The 20,377-nt window shown below is 35.5% G+C and overlaps 2 protein-coding genes and 1 long non-coding RNA gene across 8 annotated transcripts; all 3 read right to left on the bottom strand.

Annotated features, from left to right (window-relative positions):
* Nucleotides 1–3,247: 3,247 nt before the first annotated feature.
* On the bottom strand, nucleotides 3,248–9,994 carry LOC126923936 (uncharacterized). The gene is made up of 2 exons (XR_007713356.1): nucleotides 7,683–9,994; nucleotides 3,248–7,550 (listed from the first exon to the last, which is right to left on the bottom strand). It is a non-coding gene; the product is annotated as an uncharacterized LOC126923936 (long non-coding RNA).
* Nucleotides 9,995–10,919: 925 nt separating this feature from the next.
* Nucleotides 10,920–12,642, bottom strand: LOC126923908 (max-like protein X). Its single transcript, XM_050737852.1, has 5 exons — nucleotides 12,493–12,642; nucleotides 12,132–12,278; nucleotides 11,668–12,047; nucleotides 11,461–11,574; nucleotides 10,920–11,380 (listed from the first exon to the last, which is right to left on the bottom strand). The coding sequence occupies exons 1-5, from the start codon at nucleotides 12,527–12,529 to the stop codon at nucleotides 11,324–11,326; spliced, it is 735 nt and encodes a 244-aa protein (XP_050593809.1). The 5' UTR covers nucleotides 12,530–12,642; the 3' UTR covers nucleotides 10,920–11,323.
* LOC126923893 (F-box only protein 28) lies at nucleotides 12,509–20,308 on the bottom strand. 6 transcript variants are annotated; one of them, XM_050737825.1, is made up of 7 exons: nucleotides 19,592–20,186; nucleotides 18,123–18,402; nucleotides 17,763–18,011; nucleotides 17,480–17,675; nucleotides 17,003–17,364; nucleotides 16,402–16,825; nucleotides 12,509–12,861 (listed from the first exon to the last, which is right to left on the bottom strand). In XM_050737825.1, the coding sequence occupies exons 2-6, from the start codon at nucleotides 18,363–18,365 to the stop codon at nucleotides 16,418–16,420; spliced, it is 1,458 nt and encodes a 485-aa protein (XP_050593782.1). In that variant the 5' UTR covers nucleotides 18,366–18,402; nucleotides 19,592–20,186; the 3' UTR covers nucleotides 12,509–12,861; nucleotides 16,402–16,417. The 6 variants fall into 6 exon arrangements, with proteins under 6 accessions (XP_050593782.1, XP_050593780.1, XP_050593779.1 ...); XM_050737823.1 differs by lacking the exon at nucleotides 12,509–12,861 and adding an exon at nucleotides 13,755–15,475; XM_050737822.1 differs by lacking the exons at nucleotides 12,509–12,861; nucleotides 19,592–20,186 and adding an exon at nucleotides 20,286–20,308 and having other exon boundaries at nucleotides 13,755–16,825.
* Between the last annotated feature and the right edge of the window lie 69 nt (nucleotides 20,309–20,377).

Raw genomic sequence — 20,377 nt, 5'->3', positions numbered from 1 at the left:
TCGCTTCTATCTGTTCACAAAACCGACAACGGTTTTGTCAAAAGCCATAAAACTTGAAGCGGAACGATAAAGTCTTCGCTTTTATCCTGATTAATTAAAATCGCGCCGGCCTACGAGGCAGTTATTTGTAAATAAAACAAATCGACACTAGTCGAACGACGATTTAATCGACGTTCAAACCGTTCGAAATGACATAGAGGAGCGACGCGTGGTTATTTTGTGTGAGATTATCTTAACGGTACGATGGATTTGAACAGGTGGAATCGCTGACGAGACGCGCGTGAAATCGAAATTGCAACGACTTCAAGTCTAGTCGAGATTTTAATCGACTAAATATTGTTTACCGAGTAGAACACGTCGAATACCATTTATTAAACAATCGTAATTATCGTGCTGCCGGATGAAAGAAGGGCGCGATCTGTAAAGTGAATGACAATTATTCAGAGAGAGCATACTTTTATCAGTAAAAAAAAAAAGACACGATGGAATCAAAATCGATTTATTCGCATCTTAAACCCTTTTTACCAGAGCGCATATACGATTCGTTTCAGATTCTATCGCTATGCGTGTTCCTCTTGAGGGAGGAAGACGGTCGCAGAGGGTGTCAGAGGCGGAAACTGTGAGTGTGAGGATGCGCAAGATAAACCGGTCCTGCCCGACAGTCCTCGCGCGACTCTCGTGCTGTGAACATCGCTCGCTCGGCTTCCAATCAAGAACGAGAGTATCCGAAACACTCGACGACGACGACTCGAAACTTTTCTACGATTCACCGTCCAAAGTAACATTCACCGGCTTCGACACCCTAACCGTTTTCGCGAGATACTTTGTAAGACTTCGCGTAAACGCTGCGAGCTTTCCACCACGGACAGCATGAAGAGACCTAACTCGACGCACGTGACGATGGAAATTTTCTCGCCGATGAAAAGTGAGAAAGAAGTGCGGTCGAAGTTTCAAATACGCACACGCGACGCGAACGAATGAAGAATCCGTCGGAGTAACAGGTCAGTTGATAGGCAGAGAAATTCGAGTGGATACGTTTAGCTCGAGCGATTTTCGAGTAGCTACTTGTTGTATCGGCATATCGGTTATAGCGTTGGTTGTTCACGATCGTTGTTGGTCACGTGTTGGTTACTGGTCGGATTTTTTTATAGACAACAGGGGGTGAGTCGAGTAATTTCGAAAAGGTTAAACGAAAGGAATTAATTTGGTTTAGGAAAAATTCGTTTTGTTGTACGTGCTTGGAAGAGCTCGAAATAAGGTTTATCTTGATTTCATTCGTCTTTGCTCCTTTCTTTTCTTTTTGTTTCCTTTTTTTTTTTTGTATTTTTGGTTGGATATAAAGCAGTGCAGAGTTATATATTTATAGTTAGAGTGCTGGAGCGTTAACGGGTAAATGTTTAGTTGAAACTCGAAAGAGTATCGATAGTTGCTAAGAGGAGTGAAATATGGTTAATTAAAGTGGTGTCTAAAATCAATATCTCCACGATAAAACGTAATTTTCTGTTTGCAGGTAACTTGACTACCTGTTAAATGCGCGTTGACATAATAAATGTAATTACTTTGCTGTCTTAAGTTCTCGTTACTTTTTGACAAAACGAGTCTTCGATCTTCGGGCATTTCTTTTCCCTTTTCTTCCAAAAAGCAGCGATTTCCAGTAAAATCTAGAGAACGAGTCACTCGACGGTAACGAGCGAACTTTCTAAACGAAAATAACAATTTTATGAATACGTGCATCAAACTTCTTCTTCGACTTTGAAAAATCTAAATTGCCAAACTATTTGCAACTTCTCTTTGCAAATACTTCTAGGAAACCTGCCAGCTCCTGATAAAATCTATCGAACAAGTTACCCCAAGAACAAATTTCCAAACAATTTTCTAATTCGCGCACACCGACTCTCTTACAAGTACGAAAAGCTCGTTACATTTTCTCACCACACAGTCGTAAAGGAAGCTACACCAACGCTCGATAAAATGCATTCGAGTTCGTTGACTCGTCCCGATGATACCTTCCCGAGAGTTGAGAAAGTCAAAACGGTAATTAATGAAACAGGTGTCGGCGTCGATATTGCTCGACACTGAAAACGGTGTCACGAAAACGAAACGGAGCATCGTTAAAACCTGAAGCGTCTTCGAGGTACACCGGAACGTCTATCAAAACGAAAACGATAAATAACCAGCTAGTTGTTGCGATCTCTTTGAAAAGTATGTAATTTCGTACCTAAAATATTTCGGAAAAAGTAAGCGACGACGAGTATACTCGTCAAGCACAGAGCACGTGTGACTGTTGTAACGAAATGTTGAAAAGAATTAAATTGTAACAAAATCACTGTTGTATTGTTTAATTTTATTACTGACAGAACGCAAACATTGTCATATTTTTCATGACGAGTATACTCGTCAAGAACAACTAACTGGTCAAAAGAATGAAAACGAGGTTGGGGAGCTAGAGACTGTCGAGATCCTTCTAGCAGCGTTCAACGCTGCTATATTTCAACGAATTGAATGAAATTCTCTCGCTGTATGACGCGGCGGAGTATCGCAATTTCGTCGGTAAGTTTACTCGCCAGTTCGTGGGAGAAATTTACATGCAAATGGTCGTACTCGGGTCGTCGGGAAAGGAGAAGACGCTTCTCGTCAACGGCTAGCCTCGCGACTGATACGCTGGAAATTGCTGATCCGCGTCACTGGAAAATTCTCAGATGAGTTACATCGTTACGGCTCGAGCGACTGAATCGAGAAGTTTCCGCTTCCGAAGACGAAAAACGAGAAGAAGACGAATTTTAAAAAATATCCTTCGCGCAGCATCAGAGAAATTGATGATTATAGAGGAAATCAGCATTTGAATAGGAGAATCTGTACGTCTCGAGATATGTTCTCGTCTCGAGAAATGTAAGGCTGTATCACGCATATGTTTTATCGTTTGCATATCTTGGTTATTTTAAGTTTTCGTTCTAATCGTGTCGTTGGAAAAATTTGGTTATACTAATGGCTGGCTTAGAAGTTTTAATACGTCTTTTCAATATATTTCTCTGTATTATTTTTTGGAAGCAACACGTGTAGTGTGCCATTTTGTAACATTTTGTAGCCTGCGATTTGTACTCTTTGATATTATATATTTCATTTGATTGATTAATTCTATTCTATCTCGTTATTTGTTTGGGAAGGACTATGGAAAAATTAAAAATTCCTGTACCTTCGCGTCGCCAATGGAAGCGGAACTTCAAACACTATGCAATCTTTTTTGTCGCTCCTACTGTCTAATTAATGCTGTTTTCAGGGCTACAAAGTGACATATTATTTTGTCCATTCGAAAAGATAGCACAATTAATATATTACAAGAACGCGCGAAATTATGGGCCATTCTACTATATTAACGATCACGACAATAACAGAATTACTATTGAAACTGTTATTATTTATTGAATATATCGTCCCTAAAATCGAATCTGGTTATAATTTAGTTCAACAAACAATTGATCTTTTATTTAGGGATTAATCGTGCCCCTCGAAATATCCTCCATTTAATGGTAGAATTGGTATTAATTCAAGGACCTTCGTAACGAGGACCAGCTTTGTTGATCATTTTCTTCTTCCAAAAGCGTAAAAAGCAATTCGATCTTCTAATTTTTCTCTAGTTTCCTTATATGCATTTGAAATGTAACGATAGATATAAAACGCAACTTTTGTGCATTCACGGTCCATGAAACGACAAGCGAGTTAAGACAAGGAGAGACTTGAGTTTCAAAGGAAGAAAAAAGAAGGAAGAATTTCATTACGGTCCTTATCTGACCAGCCTGAATACAAAAGAATGCAAATACACGTGATCTCGTTACGTAGAATATTGTTCTTGACAGAAATGTCTCTTACTCGGACAATTCAATGCGGGGTGGACGTGACACCGATCGCCTCTATAATTAATAATATCTCTGAAAACAATATATACGATATTGTAATCCTTAATAACGTAAATAAGTATCGAAAATCATATTCTGTTAATTCTACGAACAGAAGCACTTGAAAATACAACGAAGAGCAATCGTTCATTAAATGGCCTGAAAAATCCAATTATACTGTTATATTAACAATCACGATAGCCACGGAATCGTAAGTGAAATTACAATTGTTTATTCAATATATCGTTGTTAATATCGAATCTCGTTAACGAGAATTCAAATTCAAGTTATCGTGGAATAGAGAGAAGCATCGTGCCTTTTTGTCTCCAATTTTAACGAGGGCCTTTTCAAGGTGATTACACTGACCTGTTGCAATACGTTTCCACTTGTTAGCGAAACTACGAATCCGATTATAAATTTTCCCTCCCATTTCAGTCAGCTTAATTGAAACATCGCCGATATTTGCATTCTCGTTACGCTGCTATAATATATTCTTAAATTAAGCAACGCGAACTCGCGCCAACATTTATTATCTTATAGAGATAAATTACGATACTCCGGAGCCGTCTCGCCAGCCGTCCGAATATTTCGTAACTTTAATTAATCGTAGCTTGGAGAAGGGAAAAGAAACGAAAGCCAACCATTATTTCGTTACAGGCGAAATAATAGAGGGTATCGAAGCAAACAATTTTTCAACGGTGCGATGCTATTGTTGCGTTTGAAGGCTAGAGTTATAGAAGCTGGTTTGCATGTCAGAATGGTAAATGCTGGCTGTTAAGTAATATATAGGCTACAGCTATATAGGCTCGTACATAGGAGTAACTGTTCATAAAGGGTGGATAGTTTAACCGATAGTTTAATCGTTCGGGAGAATAATCGAGAATACAACGTGACAAACAGCCACACTACGCTCGTGTGCGTGTAAAATATAAATTCGTACGAATATATTTTATTTTCGATGTAGTGAAATATTTTTGCATAAATATTCCTGCGAATATCGCATCGCACGCAGTTTCTCAATTTCATTTTGCTCGTCCATCGTGGGTAGTATTATTATCTGTCAGATTTTAAATCAACGAACAAAATTGTAAGGAATTATTAATTCTCATTTAACGCTCATGAGCAAACGAAATTTTAATTATCGATAGGATCGATACGAATACCTCGTACTTTCCAATTATTAAAATTACTCTTCCAATGATATTCTACGCGATAAGATCATTAAACTGTTCGATAATTATTTACAATATAAAATCCACGTAAATACAACGTAACATTCGCACATCACGGAATATACAATTGCAAAACATTCTCTGGAGGTTACAAAATCGATCTCTTTTCCTCCCCGAAAAAAGGAACGAAAAATATGAACAAACACGAACAGGCGTAACAACACAGAGTAGAGAGAAACGTAGTGGATGTGATAAACATTGAAACTTAACGAAGCACGGTATGCATGTGGATAATTGGTAAAGTGTAATTCGATTCTGAAGAAAGTAGACCGCTGAACTAAATTTTTCCGAGAATCGATCAAACCCATAGAGGATCCATCGGGAAGAAGCGAAACAGAAAAGTGGAGAACAGTTTTCTAATCCGATGAAAGGTATTTTAATGCGCGGAATAAACGTGTGGTGTCCGTCTATTGAAGAGGAACTAGAAGGAGAACGATGGAAGCTTTTTAACGTCCATTTAAACTGCGGAAACATTTCACGCGCGACGAGGATCGAAAGCGCAGTAAAAACACGGACAAAATGAGAGGTTCGCAGAGAGATGAAATTACAGAGATGTTATTACATTAACATGATGCATTCTCCGTGTTATCACATCGTGTTGTCACCTTCTTCGTATCATCCTGCCTCGCTTTTAATCCGCACGATATTAAGCACGAAACATGCCGCGTCCTTGTTTAAACTTTGCCGATATTGTTAACTATTACCGACTGTGCTTCTTTGCTCTCGCATTTTTTACGCAGCGACTTCCTTGTTCCTTGAAACATTTCGAAATTTCAATGGGATCAGAATAAAACGCGACTGTGATAATCATATCGGTGAACTTTGAAATCAATTTGAAAATGTATCGAAGCTTATTAATGTAAGAAATAATCGACTGTTGAAATATTTTTGTAATCTGTGGGAAATATACAGGGTGGTTGGTAACTGGTGGTACAAGCGGAAAGGGGGTGATTCTACGCGAAAAAAGAGGTCGAAAATATGGAATAAAAATTTTTCGTTTGAGGCTTTGTTTTCGAGAAAATGGACCTTGAATTTTCGCTCGGTACGCGCGCACTTTATCACTTCTCGTTATAACGGATCTCACTGTAGATTGTTGTCTCAATGGATATTATCGTAGTTTAAGTTTGTTCAGTAAGTTTGTTGTTAGAAAGTGTCCATAGAAATTTAATTAGAAGAGCAGAAGTATGTGTTCGGCAGAATGAGCAACATTTTCAGCAATTTTTGTAATAATAAACTTTATGATTACTTCATATTATTTCATTATGTATTCCTAATCTTCCGTTAAAACAAACTTAACTGCGGCAAAAACAATTCTTCGGCAAAAACAAACTTAAACTGCGATAATATCCATCGAGACAACGATCTACAGTGAGATCCATTATAACGAGACGTGATAAAGTGCACGCGTACCGAGCGAAAATTCAAAGTCCATTTTCTCGAAAACAAAGCCTCAAACGAAAAATTTTTATTCCATATTTTCGACTTCTTTTTTCGCGTAGAATCACCCCCTTTCCGCTTGTACCACCAGTTACCAACCACCCTGTATATTCACAAGAAGTATTTTGTAGCTTCTATATACATTTCCAAATCTGTCTCAAACTGTAATATAACTATAAAAATAATCGAGTCTCGCATGGTTGCTAGTGAAATTCCAAAATATTTCATATAATATACTTATTAAAATATAATATAACACAATTATAATATATTCTAATATGTATACAAGCTTTCGTATTCACGTAACACACCGAACTCGCAACAGAGAACAACTCTGGGATTTAATATCCCAGACATTTGGTTTGAAATTTCACGAACGAAGGATTTCGTGCGGGTAAACGAACGATGTAAATCCTTTGCGAACTGCGGTGGTGTCTCTAATGAGATATGACAATAATTCCACGAGTTAAATTTCCTAACTGCGATCTGAACGCGACGACGTAAACTACGAGTGTAATCCGTTCTAATTAATTAAAGCAACGTTTAACGATAAGGTTCATCGTGACGTTACCGTCAATAGTACTGCGATGAGGATAAGATTAATTTAAAATTGGTCTGAATTTATCGAGAAAGTTCGACGGAAATGAACCTTTAACGCGAAACTACGAACTTCCCATTGGATTTCATGTGCGTGACATTTTCTTATTTTTATCCTTTTCCAACATCGAAAAAGTTATCGGCTACAGGCGGAATTCGTCTTAATTTATCGGAGGAAAGCTTGGTATTAACTTTGATTTATGAGGCAATATTAGTTGAAGAAAAACAGAGTGGATTAGCAGAAATAGATTTGCCGGTCGACATGATTTATATTCCAGTTAAATCATTCTCCATCTGTATCGTATTAATCTCCATAACGATTGTTACATTAATGGTCCGTTTTATTCCGTTATTCTTCTATCGGTCTTCTAAAAATTTGAAGAAGTGTTCGCTGAAACGTGTTTAAAGTTGAAAGTCATCTTTGTAAACTCGATTTAAAAAATTGGTAATGGAAAGAAAATATGGTAGAGTGTCGTCGTGGTTAACGCAAAATTTTCATTCGTTTTTTAAATATCATAGTTACCATCGTAAAAGCTTAAACGTTCTCGCTCGTGTGTTCCCTTGCGTCTTCAACTTTCTCTCTGTAAATACTACTCGTTATAATAATTCTGAAAGGAAGTGGTAAATATAGGTCACCTAGTATTCGAACAATGATCAAAATTTCTGTCATAATAGCTAAATTTCGCAATACATGTCGATATCTTGATGAACAGGGTAAACTGATGAAATATCTTAAGTGTATTTAGAATTACACGTTATGTATTTTAGAAAGATGAAGATAGGAAACGTAAAATTACGCACATACGTGTCCTTGTTATTTTAACGAGCTACTATCTCCTATTATCGAAAAACAACAACGATAAATAAGTGATAAGTTCGTACAGAATTATTCCAAGATCTTAATTAATGCGTTGATTCTATATAATTCATATTAACGTCATAATGAAAAGATCTGGATTTGAATGGGCCCAAATGTGTTATTACACATGGGGTCAGATATTTTATCGTATAATTATCATACTGTAGGGGCAGACCGGTCTGCATTGAAAATCACGGTAATTATTATCGACGACCGAAGTTATACTGCAGCTTTGTACCTGTGTAATCGCTAGCCACAGACAGTATGCTCCCTTGTGCGTCGGTTATTCGATGAATACACAGTAATCGATTAATTGTTTGCATAAACATACTCGCAGTAGCAGAAATTGCAAAATAGTGGTCCTGCTATATACGGGTTGACTGACGCGATAAGGAAATTACATTTCTAGGCAATTTCGAGAAATAATTTCAATTCCAACGATATTATTATTTTCCCGTGTATAGAATAATAATTTAGTCAAAATACTCTGGACTGTTAAATAATCTGATAGAAAATAATATTGATTACGTGCTAATTTCTTATCGCTCGTAGTGCTTTATTATAATTAGGTAAAAGTCAGAACATTAATTATATAGTTTGAGTAATTATACATATTATCTGTTATTCTACTATTCTACTATTATTTAAGAAATTCTCTAACATTTCTTTAAAACCGATCGTACCGCAAATTAAAAAATGTTACCAATTAAATCGAACCGGTTAATGAGATTGAATTTCAGTAAATAATACATTTTCCCGTGAATATTAGAACATACGATTTCCCGGTTATTCCAAGGACTATGTTAGATGTATGTAGTAGAGTTTGTACGAAGTTTCAGCGACAGACTTTTCTTTGATATTAAATTAAGAGATTTTGTAAAACACGAAAGTAAAACGAATAAAAGGGCACGGAAACTTTAGAACGAAGGAAGACTCAGTCGGATGCTCAAACTTTGAACTAACACGCATGAGAAAGAGTATGACTAACGTAACGTCAAATTCATTTTCTAAAGAATGTACCCTCCTCCCTGAAAGTTATATTACTTGCTAGAATTCGTTTATGGAATAACGTAAACGAAATCTTTACTTAAAAAAAAAAAGGAACTTTCGTTTAAACCGGAAGAACAGTAAAAGAAAAAAGGAAATACACGTACGATACATTAAAAACTTTCTCGTAGCAAAAAGAAAATTACAACACGTGTACGTGATTATTTCTAGGCTGATAGCAGGTAAATACGAACTTGCCCGATGTAGTTCGCTGCTTTTTCTTACAAAGAAGAGAAGATTACAGATATGATACTCGAGTCAAAATAATATCCTCCCAAAGGAACTCTGTCTTTCTTAAGTCTTCTGCATCTATTGGAGCGAAGATTAAACACATATTTCTGCAAGTAGATCCGCAAATTGCAATCGTTATTTATTCATCCATCATAAAACGTTAACACGGCTAGCACGACAAAACTTCGATAGCAAAACCGATTGTAACAGAAAATGTTTTAGAATTAACGATATTGGACAGATTGTTATCGCACGATCTCTCGCTTCGTTAGGTTCTTGTAAAACGAATGTGATCGTAAGGATTTTATTGAGTCGAAGCAAGAGTTTCATCATAAAATCGCTGCCTCTCCGAAGACGAGAATGAGAAATTGCAACGGAAGCTTCTTCAGAGATATACGTATTCTGATCGTTTTTCACCGATCATACTGCCAATAAGAGACAAGATATTGTTTCATAAGAAAAGATACGCAGCCCGTATGGGATTTTTCATCCTCTAAATTACGCTCAATATGGAACACTCATACAGGAGTAATCCGCTCAATGATTTTTCGCACGTACGTGACTATCCAGGAATAAATTGGATTATATGAAGCATGGATTGATCCTCTTGTTTCGTACCCAGGAATCTCCTTTTTCAAGAAGAAGACAGATTTCCATATGAGAATATTTTTTCGTCTATTTTATATATAATATATAAATAGTATGTATGTATGTATACGAATCCTTTCCTTTTTCTAAAGAACAGATAAAGAATAGGATAAGCAATTGTGATATGATGGACGATTTGATGTTTTGTTGCTAATTGCATAATTTTCTTTTCTTTTTAATAGACCACGCTCTGGACTCAACTTGTCAATATCAAAGAATCGAACACCAAATAGAAGAGTGGTGAAGAATGACTATTCTGCTCACGTGTTACCTATAGAAAAATCATAATGTATTCAAACATCCTACGAATTCATTTTCACTGAAAATTATTTAAATTCTTCAGACCAACTCTGGTGATTTATTCGTAAGAATTGAAAATCAGGTCACGAGTTATATGTATTCATAGTAAAAGTTAGATGGTACAACATTGAAGATTGTGTTGTGATAATTGCCTTCAGAAATTAAAAAATAATCTATAATATTTTCTAATGAAAATTTCATTTGAATAAATTTCTGTTGCAGATGGTGTAAACATTAGCTAACAAAACACTATCCAAAATATAACATGGGGGACGAAATTTCGATATTCTTAGTGGTGATTCTTGCAATTGGCGGTTTAATGATGATGAGCGCATTGCTGGCCTGCTACGCGTGTATCTTCCGAGATCTCTGCTGTAGACCAGAGGACAGATCAAAAAGGAGACGTGCCCAGAGCCCTCATCATGAACCTGATGATCCTAACAGACCCAGATTGGAGGCAATGCTATTAAACGATATTACACAAGGAGAAAGTATGCCTACCGAATCTGAGAAAGTTTAATCAAAAGAAACTATACGCGATATGAAATTTATATCAAGGATTAACTTCTTGAACGTAAATCGATAATCTTAGGGGAAAACTAATCAAACAGAAAATAGGAGCATTTAAAGAATATGTCGTTCACGTTTTTCATTAATGATTGTAAATACGACGTATAAACGGACAATTTGATTTTTATTTCAAACTGCTATGTTACAGATTAATGTATTATGTACATATTCAAATACATTTATATATGTATATACATACATTGTGTATTATATATATGCAGCAAACATCATGTAATAAAAAATCTCTGTTAAAAATATTTAACATAGTTTGGTCACCAACAAACGGCATGCCATATTATATGGCTGTGTCTACATCTATAATATTAATATATAAAATAAATTTCTATTTGTATTTCTCGCACAATCATTATGCTACCCGCATTGCGTATAACAACACACATACTCCCATCCTTTCTGGTAACTCTACTTAATAATTGGTCTAAGTACCCGCGAAAATGTTTTAGGTTTGAAATATTGTGCAATCACAAATGGTCTAATAATATATTCGACTAGCTGATTTGGCTATTAAGTTGTTGGAGTACGGATAGTACTACTTCGCGCAAAGTCTGAAATATTTGAATTATGTTTATTAAATGCTGTATGTTTATTACCAGAAAGATGATAATTTGAAAAATAATTTACTTACCTGAGGTTTACAATGTTCCTCTAACCAACTGAATACGCATCCAGATAATTCTGCAAAATTTGCTACTGAAATATTATTGAATGTTTGAAACAAGCGATCCATAATTGCCTGAAACTATAACAATAAATAAATTGTGGAGTATTCTCAAGATAAAATAGTTGAAAACTTAATTTTATGGGACGATTAAATTGTATAGTTTAATCTTACCACTTGGAATTTGGTTTCATCGGATACTCGCATCTCTGCATGACCTGGTTGGGTCTGGTGAGCTTTCACAATCTGCTCATAATTAGCTTGCATGATACGTAAGGCAACAACTTCTTTTCTTAATGCATTACGTTCTTCTTCCTGCTTTTTCTTTTGTTGCAACAAGAATTGTATATAATCAATGGATTTTTGAAGTACGGTAGCCTTGGAAAGTTTGTAACCCGAAGAATCAGTATGTTGGCAAGTAGGAACCAAATCTTGAAGAGAATCATATCCCTTCTTGATAGCATCTCTCCTTTTCTGTTCTGCCTGTGTATGAGCCTCTCTCCTGCGTTCTTTGTAACTTATGGTTGAATTTTTATTATCACTATCTTCATCTTCTGCAATTAATTTCATTAAATTTACTTGTAAATTATTGTTATATTTTAAATAGTTTATTCTGACAAATTTCTTTACTCCGTTACCTGTATTATGAGCAGATGAGGATGGTGTATTCACTGACCCAGTACTACTGCAACGGGAAAAAGTATATTTTTCTGTAGGACTAGATGGTTCCAGCTTCATATCGCTATCTCCTCCTATATTACCTCCACTGCGCATTGCTAAATTTGCTATTTCCATAAAATACATCAAATATAATTTGCAATATTACATTTCAATATGGAACATATCGCTTATATTTTAGAATAAGAAAACATTTAAAACAGAAAATAATACCATTAAACAATAAGGCATAATATCTGATAATATCAAATGAGATCAAAATAACAATGTGGTAAAGCACAAACTAATAAAACTAAAGATATAAATTACGATTCCACTCACAGATTTCGTATCTATCTTTGTGCAACGTATCTGCCATTGTGTCAACGATTTATTTGTTGGAAAGGAAGAAATCGAATGTAATTAAAACACGCACGTGGGAAGGTTACAACACAGTTGCAACAAGTAAGGTATACCAAAAATATATCGTAACAAATCACGGATATCCATAAAGATTCGATCGATGAACTATCACATTAACGAACACACACTGACTTCGAGAGACTTCTTATGTCTATCAGAAACACGATCACAGTTCCATAATAAACATCATTTCGTAACGATAACGTTATTGTCTGTGGATACTGCCATCTTCGACGGAAATCCAACTGTTGAGAGAACAGTCGACAGTGGAACAAGCAGGGTCGCCACCTATCGAAACAAAGATAGTACAAACTGTCAAACGAAACCACGTGCTCGGCTAGCAGACGAAAGTGAAAGTCAAGGTTGCATTAGACCAATCGGAGCAGTCAATCATCAACTTTCAATCGGAGCAAGTTTATTATCTTTGCTCTATTTCTTTCCTTTTTATATATAATCAAAATAGAAAGCATTCACAAGAGTACTTCTTTTTATGTTAAATTACGTTTATTATAAGGTGTATCTAATATATATATTTACAATCGCTTTAATACACGTAAAATCATTTATGATAACTCATTTTTTTTCGGCGGTACGACGTTTCGGGCCGTAACGCTGGCAATTATATTCCTATACACTTCCTCCTCATATGTGTAAATTTTCAAAGTACACGTATATGGTATTCTCCTTCATAAATTGCTTATTGTGTACTTGTGACCCGGAGACCATTCAACCTGCTAATACACAGATATACTGCAAACAAACCATGGTCCTCGGATTTTTCTAATCATGATGAATGAAAATCGACAAATTATCGTTTCTGTGCTCGCATTGTTAACAATGCACAGTACTACTAATTAGGAAATTATTCTACTTCTAAATTGTGTATTCATTGTTATATTCGATTGTATATCCTTAGTAGATTCATATATGTAGTACACAACGCTACATTTGTATCGTTCGGGGACGGATAATGTCGGAAAGCCGATGACTGTTAAACTATTTTAAGACCATAAACTGGCAATGTGTATCATCGGAAATGTAAATATTTCAGTGGGAGTACATTTAGTTATTGATTCATAAATACAATTCTTCTGAAGACTGTATACAGGATGCTGTTACATTCAGGGGCCTAGATTATATTCACGTAAAATGTGACTCTCGTTACACAGTTTTCTTTCATATTTTCATTCGTTCGTGTTTCTCTTCTTTTTTTTCTTTTTTATCGTTTTTCGTTCCTCTTACTATTTAATCCGTCAAAACGTATTACTATTCGCGATAATAAGCATACAATGCAAGCATTTCGAAATTTCCGACACAGTGACTTAATTACGCCCGCCCCCGCAATCCTATTCAACATAACATTAAGTAAAATTCACACATTTTTTCATTTTTATTTCATTTCTTGAATTTTCTTTTTCAATCATTTCTTCCGTAGCCAGAAACGCCCTACATGTATTTTATTTGAATAAAGGTCACTTTCCCGCAGTTAAATCGATAAAGCATCACATCGTAAATTCTCATTAAGTTTGAATTTAGTATTTTTAATATATATATATATATCACGCGCACTTACATTTCTCTCGCACAATTTCTCACATACATGCATGTTCGTGACGTACTCGTTATCCTGTCCGTTCGCTAAGTTCATTTTTTCCACCTTTTTTTTCTCCTAATTAATTTTCGACATCGATAAAAAATTATATATATTTCGATAATTATTTCATCATTAATTAATTATTATATCTTATTGTTCCATTAAAGTTTAAACTAAACTGTTCTGTGTGGTATGCATATTCTGGCAAGTACCGCACTCATATATATATATTTATATATTTATAATAAAGTATCATTTTTACTTATTATCAGTATCTTTTATATTTATTACTAGAATCATGAATTGATGATTCATGACTCTACACGTCTCACAATATTTCAAACTACAATTCTTTAAGATTAATTAGGATTGGTGCAAATAATATTAATCAATTGAATCTACGCAGTCCGATCATCGAGCATCGCGCACGGTAGTCCGTCCGACTTTAAAAGAAATTGCATAATCGCGAACTTTTTTATTGATCTGATTTAATAACTATTGATCTCAATAATCATTCACTCCTTTCTCCGGTATTATATTTTTTTCACTTTTTTGTAAGAACGTGGCGTGAAATTTGTAATTACTTTTTTAATCGATATGACTGATAAATTAAGAAACTGATATTTGGAAAATGTTCTAAAAATAATCTGATAATAATTTTCCTATAAATAATTGATCCTATAAATTATTTCCTAGCGCTATTAATATTGCAATATACACCATCTCGTGAAGAAACTTACACGTTTGAACGATGGCGAGTTGAAAACAAAATAACATCCATTATGATATTTCAACATATTTTCACTTTCTCCCTAACTTCGTATTTTTTTAAGGCTCACAAAATTTCATATTATTATAAATGTTTTGATTTCATCTAGGGTGAGCTGCTCTATTAAATTAATCTTTTTAATTACACATACGTGATTTAACAGCCAAGAAAGAACATAAATCGATATATCACATGTCATTATGCAAAAGCAATTCAGCTTTCAAAACCTTTTACTTCCCCTATTCATTTTGAGACTTGAACTGATAACGCAACATGGTGCACAAACTATTTTCATAGAAAAATTATTTTTCTTTTCTTTTCCTTTTTTTGTTGTTTAATTGAGCAGACTTAGATAAATTAGACAGAAATTGATATGAATATTGATGAACTTGGAGTACCTGCGCGAACTAGTCTCATTCAGTCCTCTCAGGTACTTATTCATTGATACTGCGAAACAAAATTTGCTAGAATCATGTCTAATGTCCACTCGAAATTTTATACAAAAATTTCTACAAAGACAAGAATATCCTCTTGCCTACCTGAAACAAAATTCATCAAATTTGATAATTTTTGTTTAATTCAGAATTGTAACAAATAGTAAAGTACACAGAAAGATGAATTTTCGCGACTTGAATAGAAAGAATATATTTCTTCCTTTGTTCGATTATCAAATTTTCCATTTCTGTATTTGTTCTTGTGTATTGTCTAGTAGGTATTAAATTAAGTTGTTAAGGACAAAATATTACGACAATAAAATTATGTTAGAAACGTTTAGAAAGTAAATAATAAATCAGTGCATGATTTGTAATCAAGGAATACAGAAGGTGAATTCTTGCTTGTCGCCGTATGACATTTAATCTGCTCTATCAGCGTGATATTATTGTAAAATAAACATTCTATGCAAAATTCAACCCTTCCGTTCTCCTTGTATATACCGTCACGAGAATAATAATAATTAAACGGGTTCGAAAAAAGTAGCGCTCTTGTTGCTTTACGAACGACACGAATGATCAGCTATCATTTAGAATATTTGTAGACGCCACGGTGTGTGACAAATCCGTCCGTAATAAAATAGGAAAATTAATCGCGTCAATTCCCTTCGCGCGGTAACCAACATGGCTAGAATTTGTCAAAACGAGGTTCGTTGCGCGAAATGCAGGACGTTCAGGAAAGAATTTTGTACTTTTCTAACAAGGAGAGGCACGAGGTATAACACTGATTTTTCGATCAGCTTTTGTGTAATGATAGAACTGGAAATATTAATCATTTGTCCGCAAAATCGAGTACTATATTTCAATATTTTAAATTTCATCATTACGGAAAAGCTTATAGAAAAATTAGCATCGTGCCTCAGGATCTCTCTTTGTAAGATCATTCGCTCGCTAGCGTAAAGGAACATGTTACTCCAAATAGAAAAACCTTTTTCAAGAACCCAGTAAAGATGTTTACACAGATATTTTTGTACCATGATCAGTATCGATTTATATCTTCGAGCGTTTAACCTGGCGTGACTTGGCAGCACGACGAGGTTTCTTTCCAGCGTCACTCGGTGCTTCCTCTGTGGTGCATTTCCGTTTTGAAAGTAGTGAAGGCACAGGAGCCTTTGGTGGTGCCATTTCCACGGTTGGTTGTGGCGGCGCTGGCGGTGGTGGTGACGATGGTTGTTGTGTAACTGGTGGTTGTGGTGCCACTTCAGTAAGGCTTTGTGCATCCGCTATGGGAATGAAGTCTAATCCCTCATCAAGCGTTTCTGGTAATACACCTTGATTTGTTAAAGCTTGTAAATCCTCCGTTGGGACTAGCACAGATTGCCCACAGACTACACATACGGGTATTGCCGGAGACTTAGATCGCCAATACTGCAGCTCTGTTTTACACTTGTTCAATTCCTACGCAATATACAATCACAATTTCATAAACTATGAAGTAACAGAGGAACATACGAATGATTAGAAATTTCATTTTGGATTTTAGATATGTTCAACTAATATTTTTAGCCAGATTGGCACATATCTTTTCTGCCGTGTGTTATTTCTTACAAGTACTAAGAGTACCTTAGTAAATACCTGTAAGAGTGTGCTAAATTTACGAGAAGTTTCCTCGTTCTTCTTGTCGTTTTCATCAAGACGTGTAGCATATTCAACAATCTGTTTCTGTTGTTCTGCTATCTTTGCTTTGCAACTCCTCAAATCTCTACGCATTAATGTTAGTTGACTATTATATCGCTTCATGCCTTGTTTAATTTTACGAATCCGTTTTCGTAACACCATATTTGACTGTGGAGGTGACACATTAGATTCTAAGAGACCAGGATCATCCGAAGAGTGTGGAGGGGAACCTTCTCCACTATTGCTTCCTGATTTACCAGTTCCAACAGCTAAAGGTGCAGAGTCTAGGCACATGAATGGCTTGTTCACATTACTAGAAGCTGTAACATTTAAATAAATCGTATACAAAAACGTACAATTAAAAGCAAAAATTACTATATAAAACAATACATTAATTTCGTTTTAAGAAATTTAAAATTTGTGTTGTTTGCTCACAGGAGAATGTCCCAGCAAGATCTAGGAAATCTGCCCCAAAGTAGGGAATTTCTGGTAATGTTGGTTCAATACGTTCTTTAAAGTACTCCATAGCCATAGTACTTAAATCAAACAACTCATCTGTAACTTTGTATGGTCTGGCTAATTTTGGAGTAACTCTTATATAATGTAAAATACGATTAACTTCATCTAAAATCTGAAATATAATTAAAAATTGGAACTTATGTAAATTTGTATATTGCATATTTTTATCCTTGTAACTAGCAAGAAGAACTTCATTTACCTCTCCAGGAAAAAAACAACAATGTTTACGTTCAATGTGCTTTCCAAAACTCATCTGGAGCAAGGTAAGACGCATATGAAGGGTTTCAATAATATCTGATTCACAAGCTAATGGATGATTACGGCGTGCAGATTCACGTCTTGGCATCTGTGCTTTAATTGCCTGAAAACGATTCAACATTTGTGCCTGAAGCTTTTGAAAAGTAGAATTCAATATCGATCCACAAACACGATCCATTTGATGACAAACCTACAAAAAATAAATATAACATGAACATATATTTCTTATAAACATCAAGAAAATATTGTGTATAAAATTTTACAAGTTATATAACCATTTCATCCCATGACTTTGACTTACAGGACGTAAATGAGCCACTGTATTATAATCCAAATAGCTAAAAATCTTATCAAGGATTTCAACTGGTAAATCAAGGAGGTTTAAATTACTATAAGGAGGTGGCTCCGAAACAGATGCTCCGGCGTATGAGCTAGTCATTGCTACAGATTGTTGTCTTCTGGATGAATTCACATCTGTAACTTCAGCAGCCGGCCCACCTCCATTACTTCCACCCATACTACTTGACTGACGAGTTGACACCATAATTTTGGTACTTTTAGCTGATCAACTCCACCAAAATCTAAAATCAAAATTCATTATGAGTAAAAATTATCTTTATATAAAAATTATTATCAGAATATATAAAGAAGAAGGATAGGAGAGTATTCATTTGAATTCAGTGATATTAGAAAATAATTTATTCATAATGTAATAAAAGGTAGGATAGTATGGTTAATGATACTATAAACAATATACCTGTTAACAAATAAATTGCACTTAAAAAATCACTAGCTTCAAAACAAATTATGCACATATACATGCACAGATTCTTCCAGTATTTTCAAAGAACACTACATATAGTTGCATTGATTGAATAAACAATTAGATTTTATTCTGACATTCATTTATTTACACCAATTGCTCAATTGTAAAATTTCTCAGGCTTACTAAAAATTATCAATTCGAATAATATTAAATCAACCATGAGAAAAAATGTTATTTTCTATAACGCTAAATATAACAAAATTTCCCGCTGGTGCAGTTTTATGCTTTCTCAGAAGAAATTCCGAAAAACCAAATAATCAAGAACGATCGTGTTAAAAGAAACACGTAAGATTTTGATACGATGAAATATCTACGTGATAGCGAGAAAAGACAAATTCGTAATGTAACCTAGGGTCTTGAAGATTCACGTATGCCTCGGTTATTTTCATCGGTTCTCAAAGGACGAAAAACAACGAACGTTAGCAAAGGTGAAAGCAAAAAAATCCAAGAAAAAAGTTGAAACAAAATGGAAACTAAAATTCCCGAGATCGGACTGGAAGCTCCTCCAAGAGGAATCAAACTGACGAATTGAAAAAGGTACCTGAATGGTATGCGACTAGCGACCAGTTTAGCAACGGACGAGTACTTGGTGCATCGGAGGTACGAGTGTGACTGCCGAATATCTTGATCGAATTGTATGTACGATAACCAAGAAATGAAAAATACAGGTAGATAGGCATAAACAGGAGATATCTATGCTCACTACTGTAACGAGATGGCCGTTGCGTGTTATGCACACAGTCACGACAAAGTTATACAAAGTCCGATGGAAACAAACAGAGGGAAACCGGGTGACCGTGCGCAATCGATGCATCTATGACTTTTCTATCTTTCAATGAAATAGTCGAGGAAATTGTATGTATTTTTAAACGTAAACCAATAAGAAGGATCATCGTGAGAATGTGAAAAGAATGAATCGAACGAAGTGGAGGAAGATCACATACCCCCTGTTAAACGACGAAAAGCAATCACTGTATTCGCGTTGGTGTTTTCAGCGACATTTTGACGGAGATCCCTTCCTTCTCCTCACGACCCCTGCTTTAACGCTCTCGTTCTCACTTCGTTTCACTATCGAAGCTTTCTCGTTTCGTCTCAAGTATCCCTATCACTCTCGTTCGTTGCTGCTTTTCTATATACCTCTCTCTTTCTGTCTTACATTGAATATAACTCGTGTAACTATGGCGCACTCACACGCGTATAATCCGTACCCGGAAAAAAGCCCGCGCGTGCAGCGAAGAAGAAATGCTTCTTTTCCGTTACTTATCTCGGGGCCTGTTTTCTCTCTTTCGCCTTCAGAAAATCACCATCGAGTGCATCGGTTTCGAGTCTATAAATACCAGAATAAAGGATAACAATGTCACTATCTTACGAAGCTGTCTTACTCGCAAACAAGGTTCGGTTAAACTAGACAAATTTTTATTATTTACTTTCTCTCTTTTTTTTTTTAATGTGTATATGGTTTGGTTCTATTGGTGCGAATCAGCTTAGTTTCGCATGGCTACAATCAAGATCAGCGCACAATCAACGCCGACGTCGACGATGACGACTATCGCGACGACGACGGCGACCAAATGTACATGTGTATACCGTAGTATCGTCACTTCGTTCAACGGTTACTCACATTCCGTGAAAACTTACCCACCGACACACGAACGATTCTCGATTGGTCGACTGACAGGCTAGTTCGCAACGCACACTATTCCAACAGTATTGTAATGGCTGCTTCACAA

Source organism: Bombus affinis, chromosome 14 (assembly GCF_024516045.1).
Source record: "Bombus affinis isolate iyBomAffi1 chromosome 14, iyBomAffi1.2, whole genome shotgun sequence".
NCBI lineage: Eukaryota > Metazoa > Arthropoda > Insecta > Hymenoptera > Apidae > Bombus > Bombus affinis.
This window is presented reverse-complemented; position numbering and strand designations above follow the sequence as displayed.

Bases quoted from the DNA above. Each gene is read 5' to 3' on its own strand.
- LOC126923893 (XM_050737822.1), bottom strand. From the start codon at position 18,365: ATGGTGTCAACTCGTCAGTCAAGTAGTATGGGTGGAAGTAATGGAGGT. The intron at 17,676-17,762 runs GTAAATGAAGTT...ATTATATTTCAG, and splicing joins GTTGTTTTTTTCCTGGAGAG to ATTTTAGATGAAGTTAATCG. The intron at 17,365-17,479 runs GTGAGCAAACAA...TAAATGTTACAG, and splicing joins TCTTGCTGGGACATTCTCCT to CTTCTAGTAATGTGAACAAG.
- LOC126923908 (XM_050737852.1), bottom strand. From the start codon at position 12,529: ATGGCAGATACGTTGCACAAAGATAGATACGAAATCT. The intron at 12,279-12,492 runs GTGAGTGGAATC...TTATGGAAATAG, and splicing joins CAAAGATAGATACGAAATCT to CAAATTTAGCAATGCGCAGT. The intron at 11,381-11,460 runs GTAAGTAAATTA...CAAATATTTCAG, and splicing joins AGGAACATTGTAAACCTCAG to ACTTTGCGCGAAGTAGTACT.